Here is a 23,690-nt window from a genome sequence, read left to right as displayed (position 1 = left end):
TTTTAGTCACAGTCTTGTATTAGCTTGTCAAAAGAATCAGATCTCTCTAGCCATACAAGTAAGCAGGATTTTTCAGAGATTTCTTGGACTTATCAGTGTTTGTTTGCAATTAACTTATCTCTGTCTGTCTGTCTTTGTAATCTTTAAAAATCCTGTATGGGCATACTCAGTAACATAAGTGTCCAAGTGTCTTTTAAAACCAACCAGGAAAGGAAATTACTTTCCTATATGACTTTGAAACATCTGGAAAAATAGTAGCTTGAAACTGTTACTGGATACCTTTAAGTAAGGTGTGTGTGAGGTGGAAGGTTTTCTTGTGTAAGGTGACACCAGATATATTTACTATGAAATACATACCCCAGGGTTTTATATGAATTCTTATCATAAGCAGCAACAATCAGTATGAAGCTATTTAAAGAGGCAATTATAGAGAAAGAATCATTGGAAACAGTCTGCAAAAGTAATTTACTTAGATATTCATTTGCAAAATTAGTTAATCAAACCTAGCATTACCTATTAGCATGCACAGCAGTAGATTATTCACTGTTTAAAAAGCTGTCACCCTGCAAAGCTACCTGCCTGTGTCTTTCCAATAGGATTAAGAAAGGAGGCATCAGAAAAGAAAAACATAACAAAACACAAGCTTACTGCTTTACTAAGAGTAGCAAGAGAGAAAAGGAATAAATTTAAGGAACTGTCTGAAGATTCATCTTAGCCTTTCAATGGGGCCATTTTTGGTAGCAGAAGATTGTGGTTGCCAGCCTATCATGAGTATTATGATAAAAGCACCACAGCAGGGCAGAGGAGAATAGCTACTAAGTTAAAGCAATGTGTTTCTCAAAGGAACTGCACAGTTTTGAAGAATGGCTGCAGCAAATAATGTAATTACAGAATAGAGATTGACAGTCAGCTCATAAATAGGGGCACAACTGGCAAAGAAGATAGAGACACACTTTTATTTATTTTTTAAGATTGTAGGATTTGTTCTGTCCTGCGCCCCAGAATTTCCCAGTTTTCTCAGAACAGTCTCACATCCTGCATGTAACTAATATATGTACAAAACTTATTTCCTATCTACTTACATTGAAACAACATTACAAACACCACTAGTAATAGCAGCTCAGTAAACATAAAATCAGCTTGTTTTTCACACAATGAACAACATTCATAGGGTTTGTCAGTGTTCTCAGGAATGTTCAGATCCTGTTGAATCAGAACTATCCCACAGCACCTTTACTCGGTTTAAGCTAACTCAGACTGAAACCTGAAAGTAAAGCAAGGGCTCTTTTTCCTGCTTTTTTACTAAGAAACCAATGATTCCACAATCAGATTTTAATTAGCATGGTGTTTGAGTCATGCTTCTGCCTCTTTCAGCACTTCAGAGGCAATAACTAGCTCAAGTGCAAAGGGCAAGATAAGTACAAAATATATGCATAGAGCATATCTAAGAGGTACTAGTTTGTATTCTTTGTCATCAATCAAGTGTTTTGCTCAATTTGATGCCCTTAACAGCTGCTTGTGAATTTGTTGCAAACAGCCTCCTCAGAACCTGTAAGATTCCCTCAGACCTTGCTTCCTCACAAAGAAGGGGAAACTCACTGTCCTCTTTCTCCAGACTTTTCTGAAAACTGGTGAGGAAAGTTGGTGACAGATACAGAAACTCTGTGTATCCTTGCCTGTTCGATTCCTTATCAGCAAATAATGTTGGGTTTGCCATTCCCTTTTCTGAAACAAGACCATGTAATTGACTGATGGTTGCAGAAAGCCTGGTTTTGGTGGGTTTGAATAGCCAGAGTGCAAAAACAGAGTTCCAGAGAGCTCAGAGATATTTTATATATAGAAACAATTTGAGTGTCACTGTGACAGTAAAAATAAAGGTTAATTTGCAACATTACCACCCATCCTCCCGCCCAGAAACTTTATTCTGGAAGATGACAGAAATTTTTCAAAGCAGTAGAGACAGTGAAATTATGTTTGTGTCTCAAGATTTTAATCAAGTGAAAATTAAGTGAGTATCAAATTAAAATATGATATTAAATACCACATAAATGCACAATCAGTAAATCATATAAGGGAGGTTTTTGATTCCCTGGCATTTACTGCAATTAAAGCTGAAATAACTATAAGAGAGAATGTGCTATTAATAATACTGAAGAAATCCTAACATTCATAACTTTTTTAGCCACATTAATAATCTATGACTTTTTAGATGTCCTTTTGAAATGTTTTACTTGTAATACTTGGTTTTGGATGAAATGTCAGGTAATACAGTAACATCTGTGTTTTACTGGCATATGCTTACAATTGCTGTGGTTTTTAGTAATTACATTCAATCTGGTAGGTCCAGAAATGAATTACCATCTACTCTTCATGATACGAAAGTGAAGTAATCGTGATATCAGATACTGTTGGCATTTTGTAATTATATACTCTTTACTGTGCAAATAATTTGCCACTGTTCACCAAGTAAAATAATGGTCATTCTTGGTGCAAGAGCAGAGTTCTTCTTGTATTTTCAGTACTGTTTGAAAAACAGTACTTAGATTTCCAGCTATAGTGCTGCAGATTTTCTTCTGGAATTAGTGAAAAATCCCAATTTATGTGTGATCTACAACACTAGCCTCTATTCATGAAAGTGGAAGTCAGCTGAGAGGCTGTGAAGACTGGAATTTTTAAAGTGACTTAGGTATTGCTTCATTTGTGAATGCTTGGCTCATAGAGCAGAATCAGATGCTTAGTTATGCTTCCTGCAGGGGGATTTAGGGGCCTCTGAAGTGCAGCTGGCAGCAGCCACTGTGCTGTGAAGAGCCTCTTAACATGAGATTCTGAAGTGTGAGTGGGCCCTCTTAGGGTCCAGCACTACAGGTAGTAGGAAGGATACCTATATCAAATGAGTACATAAATGGCAATCGTAGAGTATGGGGTCCTTGCAAAAGATGCCTTTCAATGTTGTCAGGAAAAAAACAGGAAAATGACTGCTCCTTTTCTTTTCCAGCACAACTGCTCTTCAACACCATTTCAAGCAGTAGTGCTGAGATTCCAGCAGTTTGCTGTGCTTTGGTTTATACCTCAGCCCTGTATGTGCCAATGCAGAACGCGAGCCTGATGACCTGTCTGCGAGGTGTTTGGGACAGTGTTAAGATACTGCAACACACTTTCCTCTTGTGGCTTCAGATCAGCCTCTGGAATTTATTTCATTAGCAAGAGAAATGATACAGCTCTCCAGTCTAAAGATGAGAGAGCCTTCATCTGAAGGACAAGGAGCTTCAATACCTGAAATACCAGAAACACCAAAAATACCAGAAATACTTAGTGTGCAAGGGGCTTTAGGTGGTATTGCTTATGATCACTTTTTCAGGGCAAAATGCAATGGAAAAAAAAGAAGTCTGAGAAAGAAATTTGTTTGTACAAGGAGCAAGGCAAACACATAGCATCAGAAGCAGAAGAGATTGTAAGGACACATCTTGTTGTGCTGGTTTAGGAATTGGTATGTTTTAATCCTTGCAGTTGTTAAAAAATAGTCATTATTTCTTTCTACTGAAGATCTGGGGTTAGACCTCAAAGTAGGTCTTGCAGTGTTGTAATCAATGAATTTAAGTAGTTTTAGTCTTTTTTTAAAATTACATTGCTTGAAGGGCTGTATTTACTTCTGACTTGATGGTGATCTTAAAACAATCATTTTCACTGTCTTAAATTGGGATATATGCTGCTCCTGTACTGGAAAAATGAAAACCCTTGAAACTTCCATGCTGATGTTCAGAAGAATACAGAGTAGAAACCATATAACCATGTTGAAATTTCCCTTGTAGTTCGAGAATGTAAAGTTACTGAGATTCAGTCAAGAGCAGAATGTTGTACAAGAGAAGCTACTGTTGGCTGAAAATAAAGATGTTTGCTTCTACCTTAATTTAACTGAGCTCATCCCTGTGGAGCTTTCATGTGTGAAGAAATACATTATTCACACTCCTTAGATATAGCAGCATTGTGGTTCAGCCTAAAAAATTAACAAAATTACCATTCAATGCCTGCCTGAGCTTAATAATCAGCCTTGTTAACCCCTTTAACCTTCACTGCATCTATTCTGAAAGAAAAACATGTTTCTGAGAGGATTAGCATTTTCAGACTACTTCCTTTGGATAGGTTGAGTAAACATGTATTTCTGAAGTTCAGGAAAGAATGCATGGAGAGCTGCAATATGTAAAGTCCTGACAAGTAATAACAGGGGTTAATACTCAAATACACACCACGATGGCTCCAAGTGTAACTTACCAATAGACATGAGGCTGTTTTTACAAACATCTCTGTGGGTGCAGGCACAGTTACCTCCCAGCTACTTTTACCATACATCAGCTACAGGTTGCCACATATACATTTTTGCTGGCAAAGTTGCCTGTGGATGTATGCTTGCTTGGGGCAAAGTTAAACAGGATGATGTAAATATGAATATATGAGAGAGCTGCTTTAATTTGAGACAGCTGATTTTGCCTTCAGCAGAAAAAGGAGTGCTGGTTCTGTTAGTAGGGCTGTGGTGACACTGTTCTTGTGCTGACATGCAGCACTGAACAGTGGGAGATGATAGTATTGCATGGGACACAGTTATGTGCACATGTTCTGTGAGATGATACCAGACCTATTGGAAGGCCCCAGCTAGTCATAGCCACTTTCCTTTGCTCTGATTTTTAACTTCTTTAGAAACATACCCATTGCTATTTATTGCTGTCATTTACATGGAAACAAAGTGCCTTAATTAATCACCTTAATACCCCTAGAAAACTTAGGGTAAATGCATTTCACTGATGCTGATGTCATATGATTTTGGGGTAATTTTAGCTTTAATGCATTTTTCACTATTTGTACAATTAATCTTCTGTCACAATCACTCTGATCAGTTCTGATGTTTGCAGTGAGGAGTGCAAGCTGTTGCACTGAATTAGGCTAAGCCAGCATCCATTCAGTAACCCATGGGTTAATGAAGTTTGCATTTGTCTGTCTTTGTGAATGAGGAAGAAGTAGAGACTGATGTACCATTCTGAATGCAAAGGCCCCAGAAGAGAATGTAAACAATGATAATCAGCTGCTGTGGAATGCAATAGGATGCACCTGTGATTGGTTCATATTCCATGTGTACAGTTAAGGGCCAATCACAGGAGCAGCTCGGGGAAAGATTCCCTGGACACAGAACTTTGTGATGGATTCTTTTCTATTCTATTCTTAGCTTAGCCTCTGCAACTTCTCTCTTTATTCTTTTTAGTATAGTTATAATGTATTATATATCATATATCAATAAATCCAGCCTTCTGATCATCAAACAAGATTCTCGTCCTTCTCTCACCATGAAGACCTCCTCAGGTCACTGTAATAGCCATGTCACAGGACCAGTGGGAGCTTCAGACAAGTCCTGTTTTAGCCTCAGGTTTTGGCAACAGTTTCAATTAAGACATTATTCTGGCCCACAAGTACTAAGGATGGCAGATCAGATCTATTTTAATAAAATTAATTATTTATTGAACAGACAGGAGATAAAAGACAAAAGATCTTAATCAGAGTTACTACACAGTATAAAACTAAAAGGAACTACTAGTAGATTACAGCATGACATAAGCCAGTGCATGACATCAAGGTACCTATAATAAAACTAGCAAAAGATACAGTATTTATTAGGAGTCAAATATAACTTACTACTGAAATAATGACAACGTACACAGATTCCTTCACTCAGTCTCAGTGGGAGTAATAGGGAAGCATGCATCCCTTCTCATGGGAAAAACCATATACATTTCCATGAAATGTGTAGAGGATTTCTGCCTTGTGGGAGTTTGGTGTAGTTTATATAGTTTGTAAAGTGAGGTGTCTGTCAGTGAAAATCTAACTTCTCTTCTGGATCTCACATCAACATTAAGGTGTCAGTTGTGAGTTGCTGGAGCCTGTGATGCCAGAAGGACTCACTACAAGACAGCTATTCCTGTTTCAGTTACCTGACTGGTTAACAAGCAACAGATAAGCTCTTGTGGGGGGCAAGGTGCCCTGCTACAGACCAGAGATCTCTGAAAAGAGAAGAAGAGATGAACTTTCCTGTTCTGTCTGTGGGTTTTAAGTCAGAACACATCTGTGTGTTGTTTGAATTACAAATGAACCACTTTTGGTTACTAAGTAATGAAAACAGGATCTTACATCTCTGCACACTAATACTAAACAACCTCATCTCTTCTTTTAAAGTGTAAAAATGTAGATATGGACTTTTTCAGTGGCTACTGTTCTCCATTTCACTTCTGTCATGCTGCTATGATGGTTAGGAACATTAGTTAATTCTTTATCATCTTAAGAAAGGTGTAAATAGTGAAGTAAATGTCTTCCATCACATAATTTGAAGGACAGTGATAACCAGTAAGCCAAATTTGGGCATTGTGAACCTCCACACTTGTTCATGGAAATTTTGTGTTTCCTCTACAAGGAATAACGGATTCATATCAATCCACCTGCCTGAGCTGGCAGTGTGCTTAATTGCCTGCACCTCTAACAACTCAGTGGAAATGCCACCAGAAAAACAATTGCAGGCATGTATAGGAGTGTGTTGCATGTCTTTAAACAAAACTCCCCGTAGATCTGAGGGAGTAGTAAATTACCAGTCATTAATTGAAGTAATTTCAATGAAGTCTGGCCTAGGTGATAGAAAATCAAAAGTTTTTCCAAACAACCGTTTTTTTCTTTCCTTTTCTTTCTCCTTTATTTCTCTATGTAATTACTTGTGATAGATAATTTTATTTCTGTGTTTCATGTGGACATAGTAGTGCTACTGTCTTGCAACAACGTAGAAATATACTTGAGTTTAACCGCCTACATAAGTATTTGTGAGAACATGGCCAACAGGTTAATTACTTTTGTTATTTTCTTGGAAGAGGCACTGGATTCTTTCAAGGGATTGATGCCTAGCAGCTATTTTTGGAAGTTGTTAGCAGCAAACATGAAAAAATGAGAGTTATTTTAATGTTTTTCACACATGAGTGTCTGATAAATGTAAAAAAATAAAGTGAATCCCTTCTTCTGTGTTTGCAACCCCTAGAAGCTTTAATTACTGAAAAAAAGTCAGGCATAGCTATTCATGCATTTTGAAATGTTTCTGGAGCTTTGCCAGCTAATGTGAGCCAATGTTGCTGAAGTGATTTAGTAATTAATAGGTTGTTACAACATTTGAGTAGAATCTTGCACTGAAGTCAATAAAACTTAAGGAGGAAAAACTCACTGTTGAGTGCATGAGTTAATCAAGGACTTAGCACTCTGGAAGACCATCTGGGTCTAAATAGAGAGAGGACTTCATCTTGTAAAAGGTGAAGCAGGGCATTATGGGGCAGCTGGTTCAGACAGTATTTTTTGTCTTCTGACTTCTGTGTGTCACCACAGTAAAATGACCCTATATGTAGTGATTACGGATTAGCAGTAATTAATTTGAAATCTTTAAAATTTCGATAGATTAGCTTCCAATTTTCTCATTCAGGGATGATGTCTCCACAACTTTGGAAAATGACCATTATTTTTTTTATGATCAGAAATGACCATATTTTTGTTGCAAAAACTGTCCAGAATGGACAAAGACATATCTACTTAGGGATTGGTGCCAGAAAGAAGTACTTAACTCATCACTCAGTTATTAAAGTCAGTGTTGAAGAGCTTGACTGTGCTGGTTGCATGTTCACTTGTGGGGGATCTGCAGTGGGAATGGGAAGGAGCAATAGCAGTAACCATCACTTGAGGGATGATGTATTCTTTGCCTGCCTCTGTCAGACCCATGTGATACCTGAAACTTGGGAGCACAGGACAGGGACTGTACATAGCTTTGCCCCAGACACCTTGAGTAGCCGCATCCTCAGTTAATGTCCCCTGAATTCTAGGTGGGACAGGTGCCTGAATGTCGAGCCCATCACAGCTCTGTACCTCAATTTTCAAGGGAAAGTTCTGCCCTCTCTCTATAGACTGGGTGTGTGCTATGGCAGAGGATCATCTCCTCCTCCTTCTGCACAATGGTGCCCGCAGCATGACTCCTGGAGTTTGTAATAGAGAATGGGAGTATAAGATTTGGGATTGAAGTTTTTAAAAATAAGCTATATGGTGCTCTTTTTTGTAATAGAATCTGTATTACAGATCTGCCAACAAAGTATTAATACTTCATTCTTGTTTCTTATCTTAGCCTTGTAACCTATTAAACAAGATTATAAATATAGTCATCAAGAAAAATAGGCTTAAGTTAAATGTTAAATTGTTGCAAAAATAAGAATAATGGTCCTGATTAATTTTCTTTGTCAAATAGAACCCTAAATGGTGTTGAAACTTGTTACTTAATCAAAGAACTGTCTAATCTGCGTGCATTTACATTTAAAAAATTAGAACACAATTTCCTCAGAAGATAAATAATTATGGTCCAATTTTATAAGTGTATCTTCAATTGTTAGAACATACTTTAAATAGGAGCAAATATATACCAATTAATTATGACTTAGAACATTATTCTTAGCTCATTGTAGAGCTTTATAATTCACTCTTGAAAGAAAGAAATCCCTGTAAGGGCATAGCACAATTTTAGTTCATTTTTTCCTAACTGTTTAATTTTTAACTTTTTCTCCTAAAGTGTTTAATTTTTAAATGAGCTTGACTAACTACACATTTCATTCTCACCATCATATCTCTAATGCAAGAAAAAGAAAGTTTAATAAATTGGATCAGTATTCAAATTAAAGCCATTTCAAGTGATGCTCTTAAACGTTTATTTTTATTCTTCTGAAGTATCCATCAATCATATTAGCTCTTTAAAAAAAAGAGCAGCCTTGAATGCACAGATGAGGTTTCACTAACGACAGGATGTGTTCTGCAGTGTTACGACCCAAGCAGTACCAAAATAACGGTAATTTTATGCACTTGATTTGGTTAATACAAGGGACAAACATCCACATGCTGATCTAGTGCCTTGGAACTGCAATTTTCCAGGAATCTATAATACTAAAAAACCTGTAAACTGAAGAGATTTCAGATATTTAGATAATGATAGAATGCACGCCCAAAATGACTGGACAAGTGAGAAAGCAAAAATCCCCACAAATGGACAAAATTCAATTAGAGGACTCTATGTAGGAGCAATAGTTAAAGAGAAATTACTTTGGGGACACTTGCACTTTCATAAGCAATTTTCATTTCCACAAAAGGAACCCCCCTGTCTACAGTGCTGATTGCAAGCCTCTCACAGGAGAAGTTGGTAGTGTTTCATAGCTGTACATTTTGTAGTTTCTGAAAGTAAGCCTTTTAAAAGCAGTATTTGTGTTCGATGTCTTGGTTTGTAAGGGCTGAGTTTTTCACATTATCCTAATTACTTAGCTTATAGGTACAGACCTAAAACTTTCCCTGGAGCAGTTGGTTGGATAATTTTGATTAGATCTGCTGCAGCACTGCAAGTATAGTACTACTGATTTGGTGGCAGTAGAGTTTTCTTAGCAAGGAAAGTGGTGACATCTAGGCTATGATCATGGGATGAGCTCCATCCCTTGTCTTAAGGTCTCGTTCCTTTCCAGAGATGCCAATGATCCTGTGCTTACTGACTACACTGCTGCTAAAATTGCTGGTGCTGGCCCTTAGAATGTAAAAAAGGGCTAGCTGGGAAAGCCCATTGAATTGATACATTTTACTGTAAATTTTGAAAGTGAGGAGTGCTATCCATTCTGGGGTTAGACATCCACTTCTGGTACATCTGCTGCTGTGTCTGTACTAGCCAAACACAGAGTGACAGTCCTTCCAGCCCACAGTTCCTACCTGAATTAATGGGTCAATGGTACAAATGTTTCAGCTTCTATGCTTGTATAGGAAACATAAGCAAGGTAGGAAATTGAAAGCCCAGATGAGACCTTTTTAGAAGAACACTGTACATATGCACATACTGTATATACACTAGGTCGGAATTTGGTAATTTAACTGTAGTTTAAGTTGATACTAATTTAGCAGTAATTACAGTTCTCTATGGCACAGTTGGTTCTGTACTGGTATTATATGCTAAAAAAAACACCCAAATCTTTCTTCCTGACAATATAATATTTTAGTATCATTGTCACAGCCCCTCCTTTCTTACTTGTATGTTACTATATGAAGATGAAGCCCTTTCCAGCCCAAGCAAGAAAGAGTTTCTGGCTGCTCAGGTCCTGTTGTAAAACAGTGGAAAAGACGGGAAGAGCAGATTTGGCACAGAGCCCAGCAGCAGTGATAATCTCCATAGTAATTTGGAGAGCTTATGTTACCTGTAGGTTATGTGGCACATTATAAGTTGATGAACTCCGTGACCATATTTTATAGTCTTCTGACAATGTGATGGTGTTATGAAGAAAATGCTACCCTTTAGAAAGCCCATTAGGATGGCCTGGAAAGTGTTGGCAGCAGTAAAGAGAAGCAAATGTAATTTTCTAAAAAGCCCATTACTATTGGACAATAAATTTGAAATCTCCGAAATGGTCCTCCTTTGTATCCAATATCAGGAGGCTGCTTGTTTACCAAAATGCTAATACTGATTTCTCTTGTAGAATCCCTCTCAATGTGAGAGACATTGTCTACTGTACAGGAGTTTCACTGATGGATGAAGACGTATGGGAATTCATTTGGATGAAATTTCATTCTACCACAGCAGTGTCTGAGAAGAAAATACTATTAGAAGCCTTAACTTGCAGTGATGACAGAAACTTGCTTAACAGGTAAAAATTATTCAATATTTGGATCTGTTACTAATAATCACTTCAACAGTTATGGATCATCACTTGAGCTTTCATCTAAAGGACAGAAATTTGCTTTTCAAGTACAGGCTTACTGTCTGTTTAAACCATCTTACACTTTTGCATTAATGCATATGAAAACTGACACATATTTCAGTTCCAGATTTTCCTTTCTTCATTGGAAATGTTTTAAATCCTGTAATAATTGTGGGTATTTTTTTGTTACCGTATCCTTTATTTACCATGTCTTGACCAATCTGATCTTACAGATCAGTAAAAATGCACATGTAAAGTTGCACTCAGCTTTTCCTGAAATTTTTTTACATCAAGATTTTTCTGATTCCTAAATGTGTCCAGTCTTTGGAATCATAGAAATAATCCACTGAACTCACTTGGAGACTTAAACAATTCAGCAGAGATCTTCTTTTTCCAAAAGTTTTCTGATGCACTGACGTTGGACAATGTGTTTGTGAAATTAAATGTTCTTGTTTCTCCCACTAGACTTTTGAATTTGTCTCTCAACTCTGAAGTTGTTCTGGATCAGGATGCAATTGATGTGATAATCCACGTAGCTCGAAATCCACATGGAAGGGATCTTGCTTGGAAGTTTTTCAGAGAGAAATGGAAAATACTGAATGCTAGGTATAGATAAAAATTCTTAATTTATTTTTATTTTCTTATATTTTTATAATATGTATAAGTATTGTATAGGTGTGTATTTCTGTAAGTTCCTGAATCTAGTCCATTCTCTTTTAATCCATGAATAGAGATGTCTCTAAATATGAAATAGCTGCATATGAGTCATAAATGCATTTATTCATGGATTATCACACACATGCATAGAGACATTTGTCTCTTGGCAATCATCTGTATGTATACTAGTGTATTGTGTCTGTGCTTATGATTATGAATTTTATCTATATGTCAAGTGCTGCAGTCCTATTTCTATACAGAGAAAAAACAGCAGTTCCCAAGAAATTTTTCTGATTTAAAGTCGGATAGAAAAAATACTCTTTTCAAAAATATTATTTCAGTTGTGGAAAAAATGCACATTTTGAAACATTTCCATTTTCAAAAGGATGTTAAGATAGTGTCATCCCCTTTCTTTCCACTCTGTGTTTAGGTGACTTTCATGTAATAACGGAGCAATATTTTGAATTAAAAATAGATGAACAGAAAGGAGACAAGATTGCTCCTTACACCTGCTTCTCTTTCTCTTTGAACAAGTGCTACATGCGCCTACTCTGAAGCCCAGTCAACATTTTAAAATCCTTTTTGATGAAGATTTTGATATTAATTCAATGAATCACAAAATTCTGTAGTTCTGTAGGGACAGCCTGAGGGCCTGAAAGATTGCACAGCAGCTCATCTGATACTGACAGATTAAAAAGGACCACAGCTTGGATGAGATTCAGATTCTGAAAGGCAGGTGTCCAAGATTTTAAGGCATCCCATGCCAAGTCACACCTTTGGTGTTGGCAGGAAAGGCATTGCAGATCTGTTCCATTCTGGACTTGTGAGGAGCCAACTATTGTACCACAGAATATTTGAAATGGTATATTTAAAGTGGTGTATTTAAGCAACTAAATCCCAGTGCTTGATGAGTACAGGTGCTAACTTCCTACAGGTTTTACAGCATCAAAGTAAGTGTCAAAGAAACTCAGACACTGAGTTTAGTTTTCCTAAAAATTCAGAATATTGTTCATGCCGTTTTGGATAATACTTAGTAGTATAGTGAGATTTTAGAAGTTCATCTAGGAAAATAGGTTTGAGCTGGAATTGGTTTTGGAAATTTATATTGAAGAAGCATACTTCTTGAAAGCCATTTCCAAAAAAGCTCTAAGAGTGCTGAAGAGTTTAAAAATTAAGAATTCTCTGCTTTTGGTGTGATTATTCCAGGAACTGTACTTTTAGATAGAACCTGGATGGCAGATGTGTTACTATTACACGAGCCAGTTCAGATAGCAAATAATTTTTCAGGTTCCTCCAGGGATTTATCCAGAGTTTAGGCATAAAGCCATCACAATTTGTGTTGCTACAAACACATATGCTGTAGTTGTGTCCTGCCTTAGTAAGTATATTTATCTGACACCCTGGCTAACACCTGTGATTTTAGATATGGACAATGTTAAGCAGTGTACACAAATAGAAAATATTTAACAAACTGCCACATGCCAAATCTTTTGGGTTATAATTTAAAATAGCTTAACTTCACCTAGAATTTGAATTGTACTTATTTTGCTTGTTTGGGATGCATCATTGTGTAGTCTGGATTCATAACAATCAGTAAGACCTAATAAAAGACCTGTTACTGTCCTTTTTTAAATGAAAATAACAGAGAGTTTGTCTTATTGCTCGACACTCTCTTTGTGTTACCTTCATTCAGTTTGATCTCCAAACACAAGTCAGAGCCACCAAAAAGATTGTAGCTGTTGCTTTTTCTAAACATGACATCCACTTGAATTTCTTTTATGACCAAAAGATTCAGTGCAGTGAAATGAAACAGTTAATGCAAGCTGTACATACATGTTATATTTTAAAAGTAATGTTGTTTGTAATCATAGATTAAAACATTTTAGATAAGACTTTGAGAGAGTAGAGTCTGGTTAATACCTTGCCCCTTAACTGTTCAGGGAAACAGTGACACGATAGCATGCAAGGTCATGGCAAACCCAGGAACACCCACACCCTGGGTGGGCAGAGAAGGGATTTGAGAGCAGCCCTCAAGAGAAGGACTTGGGGGTGATGTTGAGGAAAAACCTCAACATGACCTGGCCATGTCCATTCACAGCCCAGAAAGCCAACCCTGGGCTGCACCCAAAGCAGGGCAAGGCAGGGGATTCTGCCCCTCTACTGTGCTCTGATGAGACCCCACCTGGGGAGCTGTGTACTGTTCAAGTGTCCCCAGAGTATGAAGGACATGGAGCTGTTGCAGCAAGTTCAGAGGAAGGCCATAAAGTTGGTAAGAGGACTGGAGCCCCTCTCCTACAAAGACAGGCTGAGGAACTTGGAGTTGTTCAGTCCAGAGAAGAGAAGGCTGTCTGGAGACCTAATAGCAACTTTCCAGTATTTGAAGGGAGCCTACCATGGAGCCAGAGGGGGAGTCTTCATCAGGAACTGGGATGGGTATGGGTACAAATAGAAGAAATAAGTTACATATTAGGGAGAAATTTTTACAGTGAGGGTGAACAGACACTGGAACTGGTTGTCCAGGGAGGTTGGACAACCATCCCTTGGCAAGGTTCAAAGCCAGATTGGATAAGGCCTTGAGGAGCCTGGTCTAACAGGAGGTGTCCCTGCACATGGAAGGGTGGGGGTTGGAACTGGATGATCTTTAAGGTTCATTCTAATCCCTTAATGTTCTGTGATTCTGTGATTAGGTTTCTGACATGAGCTCACCACAGCTCATTTGTATTTTAAAAATACAAGCTTTATTGTGGAATTATGGTTCAAGAAGAACGTGCACTTCTTGGAGCAAGTGCCAAGGACAGTCACAAAGATGATATGATGCCTGATGTATCTGACCTATGAAGAGAGAGAGAGAGTTGGGAATGTACAGACTGAGGAAGAGAAGGCTCTGGGGAGACCTTACAGCACCTTCCAATACCTAAAGGGTCCTTACAGGAAGGCTGAAGAGGGATTTTTACAAGGGCATGTGGAGATAAGGCAAGGGGAAAAAGCTACAAACTGAAGGAGGGCAGGTTTCAATCAGATTGTAGGAAGAATTCTTTTACTGTGAGAGTGGTGAGGTCTTGTTGGATAGGACTTTGAGCAACCTGGTCTAGTGAAAGGTGTCCCTGCCCATAGCAAGGGGATTGGAACTGGATTTTAGTTCCAACCCCAACTATTCTAGGATTCTATGATTCAAGAAGACTTTGTCCCAAGGCATCCTTTTTTTCTATGATTATAATTCATTATTTAATTTGATTCACATTTAAAATACTTTGTATAAAACATTAATTTAATAAGGTGATATCTCAGTGGTATTTTCCATTTAATTTAGTGTAAAAAGTGTTGATGTTTCAGATAGTAAAGTGAAATAGCTGAGGGGGATTAAATTTCAACTCTATTTCCTCTTTTAAACATAGTATGTCAGGGAGTTAGAATTGCCACAAAATATTTTTAATCCTTCATATTTTCCAGTATGCTTGTATTCACATTTTCCAGAGCATATTGATGATGTATAACGTCCTCAAAGTCACTCGTATAATTTACACAGGTGACTTAAAAATTGAGGTGCCTAAACAAGTCTTCAGTAAGAAATCTGTGGGACTAATCTGTGCTACAACTCTGAAAAAGAGAATTGAAAATACTGTGCTTGACTTCATGTTACCTGAGCATGCACTACCTTGTCTCCTAAAGCATTTTCATCCTGTGAGCACGTGTCAGTGTGTGAAAATGTAATACATCAGATGCCTATAAGAATTCCTTCATTCTCAAGTGCTGAATCATTTGTCAGCATTTGGGAACTTGATAGTATTTGGGAAGGCATTTATATCTGTCCAAAGTAAATGGACTATGCTGCCTCTAGAGATTGCACAAGTGCAAAGCCTGTACAAACATGGGGCACTGGAGGGTTTACGTCCGCAGAAGGAAAGGTGCACTGGAGAGTCTGTGTCTGCAGAATGTTTCCCTGAAGTTCAGGCATGTGAGGCCCTGAATCTCTTGTTCTGTTGTCTATCCTGTGAAGGATGACAAGACTGACACTTGTAAGACCAAACACTTTTCCTATTTATTCTTATGTTTCACACCTGCAAAATACTGTTTTGGAATGTGACTTTTCTAGCTTTTTCATCAGCAGAGCTTCTGTAGAAATTGCTGTAAATGGCTGACTTCTTACCAAGTATACATAATGGGCAGTAATCAGCACAGGTGTGCATGAAGGTATCATTTTTAGTGGAAGGAATTCTGTCACTTCTTGTTAGCACTGTGGTGGCTACAGTAGACTGTAAGAAAAATAAAATTCCTGCAGCTGTTTTTATGAAGTTGCTTGTCTAAAGTGGATTGGTAACCTTGTCAAAATACCCCATCAAGAGGAGCTTCCCATTTTCCAAATAGTCAGTTATGTCTGAGACTGTAGTAATAAAGGGCTTTGTTAGAAAGCCTAAATGTACTTAAAGTACTATGAAATCCCTACTTCCCTCTGGATGTCTGTATATGCCAGTGTGACTGAAATTTTGGGAAAAGATATGTACTTGCTGAAATAGCCATTATTAATTCATTTATTAGTGGTCAGGGAGTTTTTGATACCTCTAACAGTGTTTCTCCTCACAAGAGCTCAAGATAGCAAGCAATATAGTGTAAGCATTCCCTAAAACAGAATCTTCTCAGAGAGATCCCTCTTGATCTTTCTGTACCTATTGCTTTGATTTTCCTTCTCTTTCTTTCTCCCCTTTGAAAGAACTGTGGCTTAGAGTACCTAAGCATTTGAGAGTAATCAATTTGGGATTAACAGAAGCAGAACAGAAAGCTGTGACTGTGCTGGTTCGTTTCACTTTGAATTTTGAACTCTTTCTATAAATCAGTCTGTAAAAGTGGACAATGAATTGAATTGTTCCCCCAGATGAACATAATTTCAGTAAAGTCTATTGGTAATACTTGGACATGTCTGACAGGAGATCTGGATTCCCTATCTTAAAACCAGTCATGTTTAGATTAGCTAGATACTGCTTTGGACATACATGCAGATAAGGATAAGGGTAACTATTTGTCAAGTGCCTCTTACTATGCTGAATGATATATAACTTGACTTACTTCTGGTTTCCAGTGGAATTATACCCCAAGCCCCAAAACAACAAACTCCACAAACTAAACTATTTCCAACATAAAATGTAAAACTTAAGGAGTGATCACTAGGTCAGTGGTGCTATAGTGCTTCATATGGAGGATTGAAAAACTTGTGGAAAAACAAGTGAAAAGGAGGATTTGAATAGCCAGTTTCAAAGCAACTGCCTGCCAAATGTCATTCCTGATTGCTTCTGCATATCCTTTAAATATTCCTTGCCCAGGCTTTCAAATTTTCATTCCAGGCTGGTTCTTTGAAATGCTGCGTTGTGGCCCAGGGGATTATTTTAGTAGTATTATTCCTATCAGCATTATTTATTTTAATTATCAGGTAGTGGAACAAGAAAATTTGATGCAGTTCAGTTTTTGAGAGGCTATTTGTAATGTAGATGAGATGGATGAATACAAAATACACAGAAGGCTGCAGCACATCAAAAAGTCTGATTTAATGGTACAGCTTGAAGGGTTCCTCAGAATAATTCTCCATAGTTGCTGCTCCGCTCCTTCATTGGCACCTGTATTTTGAGCTTTATTTCACAGAATCACAGAATAAGCTGAGGTGGAAGGGATCCACAAGGATCATTGAGTCCAACCCGTGTCCTGCACTGGGCCATTCCCAATGTGTGCCCAAGAGCATTGTCCAAGCACTGCTTCAACTCAGACAGGTTTGGTGCTCTGAGCACTTCCCTGGGGAGCCTGTTCTGATGCCCAACCACTCTCTGGGTGAAGAACTTTTTCCTGATATCCAACCTAAACGTCCTCTGACACAACTTGAGGCCATTCCCTCAGGTCCTGTCACTGGACACCACAGAGAAGAGATCAGTGCCTGTCGCTCCTCTTCCCCTCATAGGGAAGTTATAGACTGCCATGAATTCCTCCCTCTGTTCCATTTAGTGGGAGGTGGTTTGGTCCTCTCCTTCTCTGGAGCACTCATCTGTGCCTGTAGTTATAGCCATTCTGCTTAATAGCATCTGACTTAATAATTAGAAACATGTCAGCCTAGAAGAAGGTCTCAGTTTAGGTTTTCAGCCTGAAATACCAGTACCCCGTTCCAGTTCTATTCCCTTGATCTCCCAAAATCAGTCCTATGCCTTCTCTCTTGATTACAGAAGATTACATCCTAGTTTTCAGTTGACCTGGCTCTTGCAGTAACTCTCTATGCATCTTCTTTTTGCCCTTGCAGGTATGGAGAAGCATTATTTATGAATTCAAAGCTTGTCAGTGGGGTCACGGAATTCCTCAATACTGAAGGAGAACTAAGAGAGGTAATTTTTAAACTACTTCTGTCATGTGAGGCTGTGTTCGTTGCAAGCAGGGAGCAGGGCAGGAACAATAATACAGTTGTCCAGAAACTCTGTTCTCTCTGCTGCAGTTTAAGGCTCAATTGCCTGTGCAGCACCAACCTGTTGGGCAGCACAAGGATGAGGAGCAGATCACAAAAGCACAAGTGTGTAGAGTTGGTGTCACAGGAGGGGTACTGTGCAGGCAGTTTTATGTGCTCGGCTGGATATGAAGGTTTGTCTTTTTCTCTTCACTATTGGTTGAGAAACTGAAGATGAGATGTTTCTATCTTCATTAGCTTATGCTGCAGAGGGCAGTCCTTGAGAACATCAGTGTTGAAAGTAGAAGCTGCCCATGTGTTCTCTGTTTTTCTCAGAGTATTTTCCATGTGAGAAAATCTGCTAACTGAATATGTTGGCCAAATGACACCACAATAATTTGTACTTCTTATTTAGATGGGAAAGATTTCTCATTTTAACTTAACACTGGTTCTGACTGAGGTAGTTGTACAGTTGTGCTGCACCCTCTTTAGCACCTACTCAATGCTGCTCCAAATGGATACAGTGATTCTTAAGCAGCACAACCTCTAATATGTGAACTCTGATTGTGCTCTGATGTTTTGCATCCAACCATTTGACTGCACTCAAGTCTAGTGGCCTCAGTAGCTTAGGGAGTGGCCACAGGTGATTTCCTCCCTTCAGGTGGGAATGACACTGTTTGTCATATTTGAGTTACTGCCCTGCACAAGGAAGTGTTCTGTACTCTTAGTTTCCACCTTCATGACAGGATTGGTAAGCTGCCTGGTTATACTTCCCTAAAAGAAACTGGTATTGTAAACATTTTGGTATAAAAAGTACAGAGATCAAGTAAAGTCTGATTTTGATAGTTTCCAGGTCCTTTTCATGCTTTTAACTGTGATGGGAATGAGACAGTTGCAGGATCAACCTTTTCAGTTTTGAGCCGAGGCACAGAGATGTTGCTGGAAGTCAGAGTTTAGGAACCGAGATGAATTTGGTGTCACCAGGAGAAAAAAATAAACTAGTTATTCGCAAGTGTTGCTAAAACCATCTAATTTTGTACGAGTCAACATAACCTGCAAACTATTGTGCAGATCAGCCTTTCAATTTTCACTTGAAAAGAACAACAATAATTGAAAACCTGCCAGCACCATTGGTTATAATAATCCAAGTGCCGGTGCTGTACTTTGAGTATACACAAGAAGAGTACAAGAGCCTTTTCAATCTGCAGAAAAAAAGGTCAAAGTTTTCATATAAGGGAAGGAGTATGTTTCAGGCATTCAAAGATGATCAAATGCATGCCTACTTGCTATTTTGCCATTCTCTTCTCACTGTAACCATCCCTTCCTTTTTTCAGCAACTGACCTGTATTATATAACCAAAAGGGATCTGCACATCAAAATAAAATTAATGTGTTTTGAAGCTTGATAAAACCAGAGGGCATCAGTACTGCCTTCTACTGATATTTGCATATAAACCTTAATTAGAAGCAATTCCAGTGTTCCCAGTTTGGTTTTTTAGGTACAAATAAAAGTTTAGAGCAGCCATCTACGCAGTGCAGCAGTTGAGCTGCAAGAGGGAAGGAGGTAATTATATTAATGTGATCCAGCACTGACATATCAATATCTTCCAGTGCAATGTGAAGCAATTGCATCACATCTAATTGACAGTTTGCTGTCTTAATATATTTCCTATTAAATCTTTCTACCTGATACTGCATTTGCTTCTACATTGATTGTGGAAGTTTGTCCTAAATGGCTGACTTATTTGTATGCACTGGAAATTCTTGCTTTCTTTAGTTGCTGCAAATTTAACCTGTTAACTTGTATTTCCAGCTAAAGAACTTTATAAAGAGTTACGAAGGGGGAGCTGCTGTCTCTTTCTCTCGTGCTGTCGAAACAGTGGAAGCCAATGTGCGGTGGCAAAGGCTTTATAAGGAAGAACTGTTCCAGTGGCTAAGAAAATCCTTGACACAGTAGTCTGTCTTTTTAGCCAATCATTTAACATGACTCACTGCAAGAGGAAGAGGAGACATTTTAAAAGTGTTCAATATGAAAATCATGAAGACAAGATCAGATTGCAGGGATAAGGTTTTTTGGTTTATTGTTTTTTTCATTGTGGATTTTGCTTTTTACACTGAAATCTTGTTAAATTGTCAAGAAGATTTTCAGAAGAGAAGATCATGAATGCGTGTGAAACCCAGTCCTCAATGTACACAACCAAACATGATATTAAGTGGTGCATGTAAATGTTGGGAAAAAACCAAACAAAAACCCTTCAAAGACTATTTTGTGCATGCTTGTACTGTCTCTGCCTGTATTTTAGCATGCTTATGTATAACAGCCACATTTTGTATGTGAGTTCTGGTTACATCAAAGTTGGGCATTATACAAAGCACAAAGACTCTACGACAATCACTGTTTCAATGGACAAAAGGAAAGCCAGGAACAAGAAATGCAGAAGGCTTCCAGCTTGGGGCAGTATGAGATGTAAAATCAACTTTCCCACTTGCTGCCAGTTTGTCTACCACTCAGATTGTCTCTTAATGATTACAAAGATGCCAGTTCATTTTTCAAGTTACCAGCTGTATCTGCAGTCTCCGCATTCCTTTATTTAAATAAGCATAGAAGAATAGTGAGGGAGGAGAAATAGAAAAGGGCCAGGAGCAGGGTTAGAGAGAGAAAATGAGAAGGACATCATCATTACATTATAATAATTTACGTTTGTTCATTGCTGATCAATGAAACAGTGTAGTTTCAACTGTGAACGCCTGCTGGGGCAGGAGCTTTGCAGTGATATCACAGAATCCATGAACCACCTCTTCTCAGCTACTTTACAAGGCACTGAAACTCACAATGGATCACCCAGGTCACCAAGCCTGTGCAGTAGTAAGTTTTTTAGCTCATAGTGCACACGTGTTATAAATAAACATAAGATTCAAATGAAAATTAGGAAAAAGGGAGATATCTTGCATGCAAAGACTTAAAATTACCTAAGAGGGCTGTGTTTCATGTGGTAGACCAGTCTCTGTAGTGATTTATTATGGTAGACAGGTGAGATTCTCTATATGGGCAATACTTTTGCAAATATAGAATGTACTATTTATGTCACCATTGAAAAGTGAAATATGGAGAAAGTGAGGGGGGTGTACATGTGTTTATTTGTACTGACTAATACTAAGAACATGGTTTTCTTTCTGTTCCCTTGTACTTCACGTAGACTATTGTTCACGAATGACATTTTTCTTAATCAAGCTTGTTTCTTCTCAATCCTTAATCTGAAAGATCAGTGACACAGTGGAATTGTACAATGCCTATCTGCACTCTGAAGCTAAATGCTGAGCATAAAACTGGTGGGGGCCAAATACTCTCTCATGTCTACTCTGTGGAGGAAAAAACCACAAGAATAGTTTTCAGGAGTCTGATTGCAGCAGCTTCAGAGGTATAATGTAGATGGGGGCAAGCTATCCCAACCATCTGACCACATCATGGCTGTGTACATTGGGAACAAATGGCCCACCAAAGCAGAGAGCAGCCATTCTATCTTGTTGTTGCCCCCACAAGGCATGGAAATTAACTAACATACTTTACACTTGCAGTTGCTTATCCCCAGTAAGTTGTGCATTGAAACATTAATGTGAAAAGAACCAAATCTAACCATCTTCAGATATTTTCAGAGTTATGTGGAGACAGTATTGTTTTCTGGGCTCTCATTCCCAAGGTATTCTGCTCCTCAAAAACTAGCAGACCCATCCCAAAACAGAGCTGTTGTACCGATCTTCCACCTGTCATTGTGTGCCCTTTACTTTTGGAGGCTGTTGTTTGTGGATTGGGTGCATGAAATCTTTGTGTGGGCATTTGTTCAGCTGTTCAGTGCTGTGTAGCACATTAGCTTGACTCATGTATAACCAAAAGAAGAGGGAATCCTGTGCTCTTGTACTGTTAACTCTTTGCCTTATAGCAGTAAGCCCTAAACCTTTGTGCTATGTTGCAGTGCTAGTGAACCTGCTGCCCAGAGACATTATCATGTTAAAGCTGAATGAAATCCTCCTCCTCCTTTGTATTTTACCTACCTCACAGGGGTGTTGTGAGGCTTGACTAATGTTAGCAAAGCACTTGAATATCTTCTTATGAAAGGCATTTAAAAGTGAAAAGTGTTATTTTATGTGGTTGACCAAACTCAACCTTAATGCCAGTATGTAGCGTCACATTTTTAATTTCTTCTGAGAAAAATCACTTGCAGACTTTTTTTTAATAATAAAAAGGCAAGCCAAATACTATTTAATATAACCTCTACCCTGAAGGCCAAAATTGTGATATCCAAAGAGTGTGCGGAAAGCCAAGCCCTCAAATATGAATTGCTTGGAAGATTTCAGAGAACAGAAGCGTGTGAAATGGTCTCTACCTTTACAATTTTAGTCAGTATTGTCTTTGATGACTTTTCTTTTCCAGAACCACAGATGGAACCACATACCTTGCAACTTGCACATAAAAGTTTCTGGTCTTCCCACTGATAACAGTATATTCCAAAGTCAAAAGTTCATTACGGCCTGTGTGTTCTGCACACTGCACAGAAATTCCCGCTCTTGCTCATTTGGATTAAAGTTCTTGCACATTTAGCTGGTGTTGGATGTAAATTGATATTTTAGTGGCCTTGAGCAACTGGTCTACCACAGATATCAAGTCCTAAGTGTATACATTATACATACCTGTTGATGTGTTGCTTATATAATGGTTGTATTCTTATAATGTTAGTATTATTGCTCTAAGGTTGAACTGGCCTTTCCATTATAATTCTCTATTATTTTATTTTTTATGTTTTGTATTTTGCTGTTTCACACTGAATCAGGATTAAATTTAAATGGATTAAATCTAAAAAATCCCATAACTGTTTTCTGCAATATTCAAACATCCTGCGTTTTATTACATGTCTTTAGAAACCTTTTTTAAAGAAGTTTCACACAGCTGTGTGTTAAAGAATAGTTGATTCCTTATGGAACGTTCTAATACAACCTGAGTAGAAAAATCTATTTATCATATTGATTTTCTTTCTCTTTTATCAGTCCTTTTCTTTCCTTGTCCATGTCTAAAGATGGTCCTCATTTTTATGATTTGGATTGTGATTAGGAAGCCAAGTACTCCATACTTTAAAGCATTTTCTAATCCAGTGTTTAACTTTGTCCTTTCTAGCGAGAGGAGAATGTGCAAAATGTGAATGCTGTGTGGGCATGGACATGGGTGTCATTTTATAGAGATTTGATGAGTGTAGAATCTGTAATCAGCCTTTGTATGACTCAGGATCCTTTGTAGTTATTAATTGATATGGTTTCCTAAATCATATAGGAAGACATATGAATAGACATGATTCTATGCCAGCATAACGAAACAGCTATTATTTTTTATAAAATAGTCCACTACAAGTATCTGGCCTGTTACTTTGTAGCTGGTAGAATTATTCATGTATCCACTGCTAATAGCTGTTAAAATGGTACTAGCTACTAATTGTGACAAGGGCAGAACACTGTGAAAGCATTCTTCTGAAATGACATGTCATTTCTGCTATCACTGGGAGTACTTGGACATTAATTATGTTAAAAAAAAACTGCATGTGTTCTCAAGTGCATCTAAATTTGTGACCTTCGATTATCTTTTCAGTGAATATAGCACGAATTCTGATATTACACTGGAAACTGAGGGTGAATTTTGTGTCGTTTTTGGTCTGTTGTAGATATTCCACTGATCTTTAGGGTGCCAAAGGAAATATGCCCTGATGCGAAAGGGCGCTTCCACAGCACAGATCCTGAGGCATACAATTAAGTCTTTAGTAGTAAGTAATAAAAAATGAAAAGTGTGTGTGTGGTGTGTGGGGGTGT

The 23,690-nt window shown here is 38.1% G+C and overlaps 1 protein-coding gene across 1 annotated transcript in view; it reads left to right on the top strand.

The window, feature by feature from the left end:
• TRHDE (thyrotropin releasing hormone degrading enzyme) overlaps positions 1-23,450 on the top strand; it is a 205,094-nt gene extending 181,644 nt beyond the window's left edge. The window contains exons 16-19 of the mRNA XM_058805431.1: positions 10,551-10,718; positions 11,238-11,378; positions 17,704-17,785; positions 19,654-23,450. Of these exons, the coding sequence (XP_058661414.1) occupies positions 10,551-10,718; positions 11,238-11,378; positions 17,704-17,785; positions 19,654-19,797 (535 nt within the window). The 3' untranslated portion in view covers positions 19,798-23,450. The remainder of the gene's footprint in view (positions 1-10,550; positions 10,719-11,237; positions 11,379-17,703; positions 17,786-19,653) is intronic.
• The last annotated feature ends 240 nt before the right edge of the window (positions 23,451-23,690 follow it).

This window comes from Ammospiza caudacuta, chromosome 5 (genome assembly GCF_027887145.1).
Source record: "Ammospiza caudacuta isolate bAmmCau1 chromosome 5, bAmmCau1.pri, whole genome shotgun sequence".
Lineage (NCBI taxonomy): Eukaryota > Metazoa > Chordata > Aves > Passeriformes > Passerellidae > Ammospiza > Ammospiza caudacuta.
The sequence above is the reverse complement of the archived record's forward strand: the minus strand, read 5'-3'. Positions and strand labels throughout refer to the sequence as shown.